Source organism: Homalodisca vitripennis, chromosome X (assembly GCF_021130785.1).
Source record: "Homalodisca vitripennis isolate AUS2020 chromosome X, UT_GWSS_2.1, whole genome shotgun sequence".
NCBI classification, from domain to species: domain Eukaryota; kingdom Metazoa; phylum Arthropoda; class Insecta; order Hemiptera; family Cicadellidae; genus Homalodisca; species Homalodisca vitripennis.
Genome location: NC_060215.1, coordinates 141,880,458 through 141,894,424, shown reverse-complemented (window position 1 = coordinate 141,894,424; position 13,967 = coordinate 141,880,458). Strand labels below are relative to the sequence as shown.

Genomic DNA, 13,967 nt, shown 5'->3' with positions numbered 1-13,967 from the left:
CATCCCAAAATACAGTAAAAAGGATTTTTTCGGTTGGTTGTGTTTTGAAATTTTTCGTCACAGGATAACCCAAATGTCGGTATTCAGGTGCACCCATGACAGTCTCTTTCGTCATGGTAGCGCTGCAAAAGTTGCTGACAGTATTCCATTTGACGCTGTTTATTCTCATCTGTTAAACGGCGTGGCACCTATCGTGCACAGATTTTCCGGTATCCTAATTGTTGAATAATGAAACCAAAACGTTCCTTAGATATTCTAACATGGTTAGCGATACGCTGTTGGGTGATTCGCCGATTACCTTGACTCAAAACATCAGTGAGTTTATGATGCTTGTCGTCTTTGGCAGTGATCGGATGTCCACTGTGTGTTCCATCAACAATTATGGCTTTTTCAGGCTCACAGCGATGAAATTGTGTCACCCATCAATTGACAGTCGATCTATCAACAGCATCGTCACCGTTAACACTCTTTAAACAGTGATAGATTTCAGTAGGATACACTTTTTCAGCAAATAAAAATTCAATAACAGCACGTTGTTTACATCTAATTGGCATAGATTTGAATCTGTCTGCCTGGTTACGCTGCTAACAATACAATGGATTGATGCAAGGTTTTCAGACTGCACATGCGTGTAGAGGAGGAATGGTACTTACGACTGCCACCAGGTGCACTTCTATAGCTCATTTCAATCGCGTTTTAGAAGCATGTGTGCATTACTTTTCAGCCTACCCTCGTACAATTCCAAATGTTAGAGTGGGGAAATTTATATCCGGATCTGAAAAATTAACAACTGGCGAAGTGAAGAACAGGGTGAGATGAAAGTATTGTAGTAGCTAAATTATGCAGCTAAATTATTGTAGTATAATTTATTTCGAGTTCACTGAGTTACTATCACACTTTGGTTTTGCAGGATGGAGCTTCGTTGTGTTGTTGCTGTGATTCGCCATGGAGATAGGACTCCCAAACAGAAAATGAAAGTCGAAGTTCGTCATCCTAAGTAAGTCCTGACTTTCATAGGACTTACAGATCAGTAATAAGAGTTGGAGTTCTTTGTTTTTATTTTATTTATAAAGGGCGATTTGTTTAAAGTTAAGCTTTGTGATGAAGGATTTTGCTTTCTTTCCTATTAATGAATTCATTTATAAAATAATTAACGCGTTTACTCCCGGAATAGAAACAATTTTCTTTAAATATAGGCCAGTGGGCACATATTTGTGCTGCACAGTTTTGTAGCCATAAACCCGTGGCACATATATGTGCCAGTCAGTTTATTGAAATAGACTGACAACACAAATATGTGCCCACTGATGTGATCTAATTTATTAATTTAAATGTGTCTTTGTTAATTTATTTTATAATGGTGTATGATAAAGCTCTAAAAGTCCTTATGCTGTCTGTAGAGATGTATGGTACACCTGTGTGCCGCTTGGTTTCTGTCTACATTGATGTATATACAGTAAATATTGTCAGATTTGGTACGAAAGTTGCTTCAGTTTTCAATGTAGCTAACTCATCATACTGTTGTTTTGCAAATAAAGTTAATCTAAATGTACGGCAAAGTGTTTCTTATGGTGATTTATTTATTTATCTGTAGGGTTGGAAACATTAAAATGGTTATGGAGCTGTGGCCTATACAGCAGCAGCATGTGACATTAGAACATAATTTTTAACACTTTGTCAAAATTTTATTCTTTAAAAAACATAACTTTTCTAGTGTTTGTTTTTATTCACATAGGCTACCTTCTAATTTTCAAGAAACGTCAGATTTATATGAAGCGCATGTATGTGCCAGCAAAAATATTCTCTAAAATTAAAATTGAAATTACTTGCATTTGAATTTATATCTATAATAGCTCTTTATTTGTATTAAAAAAATATAATCTTAGCATTTTTAACTTTGGTCTGTAGGTAGAGTATACTTGGTTGACTGGTACAAGGGTTAATGGGCTAAATCTTTTTTTTTAGACTGAATTCACTTTGCACGGCTTATATATGTGTTGCTCGGGAATGAACACACGAAAATGAAAAACGATGCATTAAAGATTGAAAAAAAAGATTACTCAAAAACTTTACAGATTACAGTTACTGTAGTAGTGCCTGTGGTAGGAGAGCTTGTGTTGTATGTTCTAGGTGTTCTACTTTGGGTTTACAGATACTGCAGGTTCAAACCGCGCTGTACAGAATTTCCCCCTTATTCTGTTAGATTAGAACCTCGCACCAGCTTGTAATTCATGGGCAGAGTAAGGGTAAAAAGGTGATTTTGGTATCTGCAGTTTGTAAATGAGTCTGTAAAGTTTTGTTCTTTCAGTGTTGCACACATATCATCGCTCTCTAATAGTCAAGCTTGAAGATCATTAATTTACCTTTAAAGATACAAAGTGTGCAATTTATATCTTTATTATAACAGCAACAGACTCATTATAACTAAGTTAATGCCAACTTGAATCAGTACTGTGTATTTGTAATGATACATTGCAGCTGCTAAAGTTTGATTTAACTCATTGTTTTGTCGAGTAACTAACTATATACATTATTTTAACAGTAAATAATGATGAAATTCACTGTGAACTTATGAAATAAAACTAATAACAATAAACAAACTGTAATCACAGTATACATCTAATTAACATTCATGTAAAGTTTTAGCCAAGATTAAAATTGAATATCAAATCCAATGTTAGTAGAAAGTAAAATGTATACTTACTGTATGCAAAAAAGAGAAATATATCAAAATGATTTTTACCTTGCGGACTGGACATTTTAAAAACAATTACAATTAAAAGGTTTAAAAAGATGAAAAATTAATTAAAATTTGTCATATTAGCCTACTATAAATACTGAATAACTATTCTTTAGCTCTACATCAATTTCATTAGAATACATCTATGCTTTGTTTAATTTTAATAATTTAAACTCATTAAAATTCCCATCAATATGAAAAGCAAAAATTTTAATCTTGAAGTTACAGTAAACAAAATGTATAAAGATATATGTGTAAAGTACTAAGTAAATGTAATGAGTGAAAGAAATATAAAGACAATGTTCAGTTAAAGGATGACCTCACATATATTCATGGCAAAAAGTTATAAATAAACTTTGTTGAAAAGGTATGTAAAAAAATAAAAAAAACATCTTATCAAATTATTTATTTAGAATTTTATCATTGCATTTAAAGTGTTTGAAAAGTGAAAGAGTTCTGGAGAAGAAACATTTGTATTTAAAGTACATTTGTACATATTGTCAAATTCTTATTGTTGATATTATATTAAAACTCACTCCAGAATGCTAGTCATAGAATGGAGGTATTAGTAATCAATTTTAATGAAACAAAAAGGGTTAAAAATTCATTAGCAATTAAAAAATCATGTTTCACGTTAAAGCTACGAGAATGAATTTTTCATTAAGATTTCAAAGTGGTACTTATCTTCCAAACATGTCTTGCAGATCTTTTTGATTTCTCTAGATTATTTCAATCATCAGATAGAATGATTGAAGTTTCAAATCTAAGTAAATGGGAAATAGTAACTTTAACATCAAAGGAATTCGTTATTTCAGTAGTTTATAAACTCTCTTTAGATCAACCATAAAAATATAATTTTTTCTTTATTACAACTTACAGAATAGATCTCCACCGTGTGCTGGCTACATAGATAGCTCAGACCTTAAGCCTCTACTCAGTGGTCTTTGTGTATAATATTCCTAAACACAATTTTTGAAACGGTTTTTTCTAGGTTCTTTGAAATATTTGAGAAGTACGGTGGGAACAAAGATGGCCATGTGAAACTGAAGAGACCCAAGCAACTGCAGGAGATATTGGATATAGCACGGTCATTGCTGAGCGAGATAGAGCACAGAGAGGCAGATCCAGAGATTGAGGAGAAGCAAGGAAAGCTAGAACAGCTCAAGAGTGTCCTGGAGATGTAAGTAGATCATGATCTTGGGAGACAACACAGCTTTTTAATCTTCTCTTGCAAACATTCATAAGTCTAAGATAAAAAAAGATAGCACGTGAATTTTGTTCATTGAATTGTTTTCGTTGTAAGGAGGATAACATTTAATTTGGTCTATACTTCTAAACAGATAAACTAAAATTGCATGTAACGAAACATTTTAGTGTATTTAACCTTCCCCATAACATAGTATTTCTACAAAAAACTGGTCATATAAGAAAAATTTAAAAAATACAGTGCCCATAAATCAAAAAATATTTTCCAAAGATTGTTTGTGGTTGATGAAGTTTTATATTTTGACGTGTCATGTTTATTTACAATATTTATTCTGATTATGTAAACTTGTGTGATGAATGAGACTCTTACTGACTTCATTAAAACTTATTTTAAACGAAAGCTATAGATCCATTGTGTACCCAACGGAATCGTCATTCGTTGAGCTTTCATCAACCAAGGCACTCGATCAAATCATAATAAACACTTGACAGTTGCTTGACTTAAGGGCGGCACTGAGTGATATGTTTGGACACGTCAGTCAATCCGTCAATGAAAGATGTTTTGTTTATGCCATCGTCTCATCTAATCGTCGCCTGTGTATGATTCACATAATCAATTCTGACTAATCATTTTCGGAGAATAAATAATTACGCAAATGAATAACTAAATTTTTTAAATATATATTCATTGCTACAATGAATACTTTAAATGGTATTAAAATGTTCTAAAACAGAATTAAAACATAAACATTAAACCTTAAAAACGTTCTATTTGGATAATTTACATAATCAATATTCTTCTGTTTAATGTAATTGCAAATTTAGGAAAAATCTGAAAGAATATTTGCTACCCAAGCCTCTTTACTTGAGAAGTGAGTTTTTTTAATAACAACTCAAGTTGTTAATGATTGGTGTTTGATAAATTACAATATTGAACTTAGTTAGTTTTTAAATATAATGTAATTTAACCTTTAGTATGCCATTGATGTGATTCCCCGCAAACTCGGTACTTGACCCCCAAGTCATTGACGTGGTTCCCCGCGAAATATATTTGAAGTTAGTTTAATGCAATAGTATAAATTAATAGCGGTAACTGTTGCACAATAATTTAAATTCAATGTCTTTTAGTACTGTCTTGCACAATTATAAGCAGTATATATATAAGTGCTTTACCTTTATGCGGGAGACGAATATAGCACTGCGTATCGTAAAAGCAACCAGCGCCTGCTGATTACATTGTTAGACAATAGACAATAGACAATACTTCTTTATTTACATGTTCTTCAAGAACAGTGTTAGCGTCATAAATACAAGTTTTACAAGGTTGTAAAAAATTGTGATAGGCTTATACATTAGGTTGATTGTAATGTAAATGTTTTGCTGTTATCCCCGGTTCATGAATTCTGATATCGTGTAGAATGGGTTGGCCAGTAGCCAATTTTTGAGCTCTTCATGGAAACGTTGTCCTCCAATTGTCTTCAGCTGCAAGGGTAGGGCGTTCCACATTTTTCCTTCAGCATAGCTTGGTTTTCTTTCTGTCAGTGAGCGGTGGTGGATAGGGAGACAGTAGTTTGCTCTATGCCGGGTATTGTAGTGATGCATCTGGCCTGCTGTTTTCAAAGGCTGTAGTGACTTTAGATGATGGTGTATTATTGTTTACATAATGTAGAGGTTTACTACTGTGAGAATGTTTAGGGTTTTGAACGATTCTCTACAGCTTTCTCTGGGCTGAAGTCGGCCAGTATTCTTATGGCTCGTTTTTGTATGATCAATAGTCGATCCAGATTGTGCTTTGTTGTAGCACCCCAAACTGAAGCTCCATAGCGCAGATGACTCTCAAATAGTGAGTGGTATGCAGTCTTTGCAGTGTCTGCGTTGGCTATCCACTTTATTCTTCGCACTACAAAGAGGCCTGTACTCAGCTTGTTACAGAGGTGGTCTATATGAGGTGTCCAAGACAGAGAGTCAGTCGTCAATTAGTATACCTAAATATTTTGTCAAGTTGTTATCTTCTGATTCGGGTAGTCGACATGTGTTGTCTTTGTGCCTTCCCAGGATTAACTGTTGAGTCTTTTTCTCATTAATAACAAGGTCATTTTGATGACAGTATTGAACTGCCATGTTAAAAGCTATGTGTGATGCTACTTCCAGCTGATTAGGGTTTTCATCACTAAGAAGTAGGACAGTGTTGTCTGCATACATAATGCATTGGCTATAGCTATTCAGATATCTTGTGAAGTCATTGGTGTATAGGATAAAGAGAACTGGCCCCAGTACAGACTCTTGTGGAACTCCTCGGATGATACTCTTTGGCTTGGACTTGACCTGTTGAATGGTTTTGTTGGTGACATAGCTCATCTCAACTATTTGATTTCTTCCTGTGAGGGGACTTCCCGCGGCGCCATTATTACTTACACATCGGCCGGCCGGTTTAGTTTTATTCTGTCCTTTTAGTCTTATGACAGTCGATTTTAGACCTATTATTGCGTGTTTTATGGTTTTTATAAATTATATATGCATTTAACTTTGATGTTTATTTAACCCTCTCCCGCTCGTATTGTTTCCAGGTGCTCACGGTGCTTATAACCTCAATTAATTCGCTCTTTCTGTCATTGTAATTAACTATAATTATATATATTAATTATTTTACTATATATTGGTTCAATGAAGTTGATTGTACTAGACCAGGGAGGGGGCATACGGACAGCTGGGCGCCGGTGGCGCGGGGTTGTTTGTTGCGCAGTTACTTGGTGAAGGTCATTGTCTGGCTCGCCGTCACTGCCACTGTGATCACTCTGAACTACATCCTCAATGCCACCAACCACTTCACAAGGCTCTGGTACATCACTACACTCACTTGAATCATCGCAATCATTACTAATAACGAGATCGATTTCACTGTCACGAAGTGCATGACTACAACCCGCCATTGTTTCCGCACAACTAATATAAATAGCAAAATAATGGAATAAATCTACTGTAAAAGTAAAGTAAATGGTCTCCTGATAGCAAACAACCCGTAGAAGTACAAAATATTGCTACTCGAGAGCAGCACTTATCAGCTCTAGTGGGTAAAGCAGTGCGCGCCGTTTAAGCTGCAGTGGCTATGTGGTGGCCGTGCCGATTCATGCCTTGCGAGCAGGAGAGGGTTAAATAAGTTTTGAGCCAATTCAGTTTATTTTGTTACTTTATTTGAATTGTCTTTTAGTACTTTGTTTTCATTGCACATTTACTTTTATTTATTTATTTATAATTTTATGGCCTACATTGGACCACTTTAGTCACTTTATATTTTCTAGTCTTTCTTCTTTTATCCACCCAATATTTCTTCATCCTTTCCGAGCGTAATTTCCTTTCCTCCTCCGGAACCACTCTTCCTATTCGTTGTTTGTTTCTTTTCAGCTGTAGTGTAGAGTATTTGTAATTCAATATCTTCAATGTGTTTGTCTTGTGTTTTAAATCCTCTACTGTAATTTGTAACTCTCTCATATCTTCTTTTAATTCTGTGATCCATTTAATGTCACTTTTACTATACCACAGTTTTTCTACTATTTTCCTGCTAATTCTATTTTCAGGTGTTCTTAACAAATGCCCCAGGAATGATATTCGTTTCTTTTTAATTATACTTGTAATGGGTTCTATATTTTTGTAGACTGTTTCATTGGAAGCTAGTCTCCAAACTCCGTCTACTTGATAGTTTTTGTTTAAGCAAGTTCTGACTATTCTTCTCTCCATCTTAAGAACCTTATCTATTGCAATAGTATTTGTTGTTTTAAATATTGTTTCAATTGCATATGTAATTTGTGGCAGAGCAACTGTTTTGTAGTGTCTTAATTTTGTATTTATTGAAAGACATTTTTTTATTATACGTATATTTTATTATACGTACATTTACTTTTATTAACATTGAAAAATATTTCAAATATTCAATAGCAATCATAAATAATTTTCTTTTTATGTATCACAGCAATAGTAGAAGAAGTTACGGTATTGATATGCAGTTATTATTTATTACACACATTGAAATTGCTTATATTTTTAAAGTACGTATTTGCTGCTTCTTTATACGCTATCTAATTTTTCAATAATAATGGCAAAAACCGTAATAATTTTTTATGTTAAACGTCTAAATACAACAAGAAAAGTATTTAGACATCGCAATTTTGCAGAAAAAAATTATTTCAATATGTATTTTCAATACTTCTCCCATGTACCACAAGGGGTACGTAAAACATTAGTTTACCTTAAAAATTAAGTAATTGTGTGCCTGACGGGGTACACAATAGAAGCGTAGGATCAAATTTAACAAACTACCAAGACAGGCAAACAATAAGAAAATGAATAGCAATGTGTACTCCATCAGGCGCACACTGCACGAAAGCCCGGTGTGTACCCGATAGGGTAATGACGGCTGTTGTGAAAGATGTACCGAATGGACGAAACACATAGGGTTGGATACCGCTGAGGTCGTTGTAATGAATACTCAATTTTCAAAGTTTACTTATATGTTTAACTGTGGCAAATAAACATAAAAGCACCACTTCCAGATGTTACAAAAAAAAATAATGTATTGCATAATAATAAATATTGTAATGTAGTGAACTAAATGATATCATAGGAGTGTGCTTATTGGTTCCAATGTTCTATGGGAATTTTGCATACAAACTTAATAATTATTTAAAACTTTAAAATTGACTTCCCTTCACGTACATGTCGACTCACAAGCGCAGGTGTCAGCATTGTAGCTGTAGTCTGAAAAAGTGAAAATTAATAGATTAAAAGTTGTACTCATAGTTAAAATCAAACTCAGAGACTCAAAGTTGAAATCAGAGACTCTGTTGAACTCGCCTAAAACAAAATAGAATAGAATAGAATAGAATAATGCTTTATTTCTGAACATCAAGTACAGAGAATGGTGTCAAGTATGTTGAGGTTAGACAATTCAATATTGGATGAATATACAATGTTATCATGTTCTTAAGTTAAGTCCACTGTCTTTGGTCTTGTCAAGAAACTCTTCGATTGAGTAGACTGGATTATCTGTCAACCAGGAGCTCAATCTGTGTTTCAGCGCTTCGCCTGTCAGTAGCTTGAAGTCAGCAGGGAGATGGTTTTGTAGAGTTTGGCCCCGATGAATGATGGTTTTCTTTCATAAAGAGCTGTCCTATGTCTCGCAACGGGGATTCTTGATGAATGTCTAGTGTCATGAAAATGTAATCTTGTTTCTTTTGGGAGTCCTAATTTATCAACATGGAGTATGACTGCCTGTATGTAAATTGAGATTACTGTTTTAATTTTGAGGTTTTTAAATTCTTCTCGGCAACTGTCTCGTGCTTTTAGGTTTGCTATGGACCTTATAGCTGACTTCTGGATGGTGAGTATACGATTTAAGTTGGTAGTTGATGTGCCACCCCATACTACTATACCATACCTCAAGTATGTCTCAAATAAAGCAAAGTATGCCATCTTTGCTGCTTCTATGTTGCTGATGCATTTAATTCTTCTTATTACATAGAGAGCAGAGTTGAGTTTCTTGCACAGGATGTCAACATGTGGGCCCCATGTCAAATTTTGAGTCTAGAGTGAGACCCAAAAGGTCAGTTTGGTCTGCAAGGTCAATATCAGGAAGGGCCGGGATTTGTTCACCTCTTCTGCTGAAATTGATCTGTTTTGTTTTAGAAGGGTTTGCTACCAAGTTATTTGTAAGGCAGTAGTCGTATGTCATGTTTAGGGCAATGTATGCACTGATGCTGATGTCCTCTGGTGTGTCTCCTTTCAGTAAAAGGGTTGTGTCATCTGCGTACATCACCACCGAACTGTAGTCCTTGATGTAATCAGGGAAGTCATTTGTCAAAAGTATAAAAAGTACAGGCCCAAGCACCGATCCTTGTGGTACTCCTCTTTCAATCGAACGTAACTTTGATTTTACTGTTCGAGTAACACCGTTTTCCATGTAACTGAGCTCTACCAGTTGACTCCGTCCTCTGAGATAGCTTTCAAAACCAGTGTTTAGCAGTTTCCTGGACCCCTAGTGCACTCTAACTTATCAAGAATGATATCATGGCTAAGGCAGTGGAACGCTTTTGAGTAGTCAAGGAGAACAGCAGTGGTGTATTTGCCTTTGTCAATGTGATCAATAATAAATTCTACTAGGTCTGTTAAGGCTGTGGCTGTAGATCTACCCTTTAAAAAACCATGTTGGCAGTTAGTGAGGAGGTCAAGTTGTGTCAAATGGTCTATGAGTCTCTTCAGGACGATTTTTCTCAAAGATTTTGGAAAAGGTGGGAATTATTGAAATGGGGCGATAGTTACTGAGGTTGGTTGAGATTCCTTTCTTCAGTTTTGGGTACACTTTTGATACTTTGAGAGCCGAGGGGGAAAATGCCGCTTTTGAAGGATTTGTTGATAACATCAACAAGAGGAGCAATGAGTGTTTCAGCACAGTGTTTTACTAGCTTAGCAGAGATTTCATCTAGACCACTGGAGGTTTTATTCTTCAGGGAGGAGATGATTTCTTCAACTTCCCTCACAGTTGTGTCTGTTAGAATAAGCTTTGTCTGTGTTAGCCTAGGCCTAGGTGTTTGTGACTCTAGTAGATGGTTGATTTAGGTTGCTAGCTGCTCTTAATGTGTCCTCTGCGATGTTTGAGAAATAGGTGTTGAGTTCTTCTACAATGTCTTCAGGTTTTTTCTATGGTTTTCCCTTCAGTAATTAATTTGATGAGTGGATTGTTCTTCTCTCCCCTCTTTTTGTAGCCCTCTCAGAGTTCACTATCTCCCAAGCTGCTTTGGATAGTGCTTGGCTAAATCACGACGGTATTAGCTATTTATTGAGACAACTTAAGATTCATGACAACATGGTCTCGTCAGAAGGACATCACCACACTATTTTCCATATTAAAACCAACTGCTGCCAAATAAAACATGAACCAACTACTACTTTACAACTTTACTTTATATAACATTCAAAATTAGATGTGAATGAGCTAATTTATAATTTATAATTTAAAATTAGACGTGAATGAGCTAGTTTATAATACGAAAATATAAATTTTACTTACGGACGAGGCTTGCGAGATGTTGCTCAGCAGCTACAAAGTTCACGATAAAAAAAATTAACTCACGTGCCAATTAGGTTATTAACACGCCAAGATTTAGTTCCAAGAACATCGGATGTAACGTATACTAACCAGTAACGGGTAACAGGGTTGCGAAAATATATATTATAAAAAATACTAAAATAACTCCTCCGGGAGTGCCGATGACCGAGCGGTCTAAGTCGTTGGACTTTGGGTCTGAGTTAGAGATAGTGCGGGTTCAAATCCTGTCTGTGACCTTTGCACTTTTTATCAGTACCATCGACCTTGTACTGTATCGACTCTCCTTATTCTGTTTGATAAGATCCTCGCCCAGGCCAGTGGTCTATGAGGACGGACAGAATAAGGCTTAAAAGGGGATTGGCCTCTCCTTAAAAAAAAAAAAAAAAAAAAAAAAAAAAAAAAAAAACTAAATAACGTTAAAAGATCACATGAACCGAACCCGAGGGCGTACACGTCGTGGTGAACATGTTAATAAAGGAAATACAACAAAATTATACAGGACGAGTTTTAGAGAATTATAACATATATGCCTATTTAGATACCTACATAAATTGTATATTAAAATACTAAACAATTTTTAAATGTGTTAATATATTTTTTACAATCCATTAATAAAAATAAAAATTTTATTTTATAATATTAAAAGAAATTAATTTAAAAAACTAATAGTTAGGTAATGTTATTCCTTTAACAATTTTAGTGATGTTTAAAGTGTTAAATTATTCATATGTTATTATCACATATATGACTCCATTCATAGTATCTACATTTATAATCTGATGAATAAAGAGAATTTTGATTTAATTGGATAAGGATAGCTAATAACTATAAGTATATGTGTTTGAGACCTAATACGTCCTCAATTTCTTGTCTAATATATGTGATTTTCTCATATTAACGAATTATAATAATATGTTTTGTACAACTCGTACACTTTCACTTTATAAATGCTCATATTAAAGAGTGTCTCCACTTAAGATTTAACAGTATACAGAGTGCTATTTTTGCATTATTAATAGCCTGTCCAAATCTCTTGTTGTCCCATAAATACCCATAACAAAGTTAATATTATCTTCTACACATGCAGATTAAATAATTTTAGACTTTGAATATTGCATATTAGAACACCTGGTATACTAAAAAAATCTGAAGTAACTGTTCTTGCTACAAGGTGAATTCAGCTAATTGCTGTCAATAGTTAGTCCTAAGAATTTTGTTTTGTGCAATTTTCAATTTTACGATCATGAAGCATAACTTATATGGGACTTACATTTTTGTTTTTGTTTTCATTTATTAATTTTGCATCATATTACTTTTGTTAATGTTAAGAAACGTTCATAAACTGCAAAAATATGTATTTAAGTAAATTAGGTGCTTCCTCGTCCTATTTAATTGACTGTACACATTATTAAAATTGTGTTATATACATAAAACAAAGATAATTTGTAGAAAGCCTTTAACATACCCAAATATTTGTTTCTTAAATTGTTATTGTAAAATACAGCATGAGACTCTGTATCAAACCTTTTTACATTGAACTCAGGAGATGAAATTTTCCAAATGTTTTGGTATTTTTCTTTATGGAAAGTTGCTAATGTAATTAGAGAGTTTTGTATCAGCTTCTTAAATAATATTCTACCTGCTAAAACAATAGTCTGTGGACTTCTACTTCTACTGTGTTAGGTACCATAAACCTAGTCACATCAGAGTAATGGCAGCAATATATATTAAAAAAAGCAATCTGTTGATAAGGTTATAGCAGTAGGGTATTGTTATGGCAACACAACAATCTTGTTTGTTGTTTATAATTGTTGAGAGAAAAAAAGGATAGCGGGAAATATATGGATATAAATAACATAACTGATGGTAGCTGTCTAATAAATGTGCGATCGAGAATGAACTCGCCTAAGTCATTTGTTATATTTTTACTATATCCAGTTTTATTATTAATAATAGAGAAATAGTTATAGGTATTTTAAGATAAATTAGTTATTTGACATCTCTACCATCAATTAGTAGAAATTGGTGGAGTGTTCACTTGCACACCAGCAATAGTTTTGGTCTTTGACAATATACACAGATTGTTGTAACATTTTGCTTAATGAATTGCTTTATTAACTTCTCATAATTTATAACCTATAATATACCAGGTAAAAATGAAGCTTGGTTGAAAAAAACCTGATTAACTGGATTTACTAAATTAATTCTAATATCGTTGGTATATCGGCAGTGCAATATTTTTAGATTATCACTACCATTTTGGGGAATGGGGAAAGGTCAACAGCTAACACTCCATGTAGCAAATTGTAGGCTCAGCCAACTTCACAACACCACTACAGAAGAAGTACAAATTATGATTAAAAGCATGAAGTCTAAAACCTCAGCAGGGCTTGATGAAGTATCATCAAAGTTACTTAAACACTGCAGTGAAGCCCTTACAACCCCCTTGGTCAGCATCATAAATAAGTCACTATCATCGGGACTCTTTCCATCCGCCTTGAAAGTTGCAAAAGTATATCCTAAGCATAAAAGTAACTGCCAAAAGACACCTAGCAACTATAGACCAATTTCACTGATCTCCACCTTTTCCAAAGTAATAGAAAAAGTTGTATTAAAGAGACTGATGGACTACCTTAAACAACAAAACTTGCTAACTAATAGTCAGCATGGGTTTGTGAAAGGCAGATCCACAACAACTGCAATTGCTGAGCTGGCAGAGTTCATTTGCGATCAACTGGAAGCAGGAAAGCTTGTGACTGGCATAATGCTTGACTTCAGCAAAGCCTTTGACTGCCTAGGACACAACCTCATCCTGCAAAAACTTCAAAGCCTGGGTATTAGTGGCTCTGCTTACAGGTGGTTTAAAAGCTATTTGGAAGAACGCACCCAAGTGGTGGAGATAAGACATCATAGCAAAGGGAT

General features: G+C 34.4%; 1 protein-coding gene across 1 annotated transcript in view; it reads left to right on the top strand.

The window, feature by feature from the left end:
- LOC124369935 (inositol hexakisphosphate and diphosphoinositol-pentakisphosphate kinase) overlaps window positions 1–13,967 on the top strand; it is a 159,246-nt gene that overhangs the window by 83,821 nt on the left and 61,458 nt on the right. The window contains 2 exon segments of the mRNA XM_046828136.1: window positions 911–997; window positions 3,732–3,920. Of these exon segments, the coding sequence (XP_046684092.1) occupies window positions 911–997; window positions 3,732–3,920 (276 nt within the window).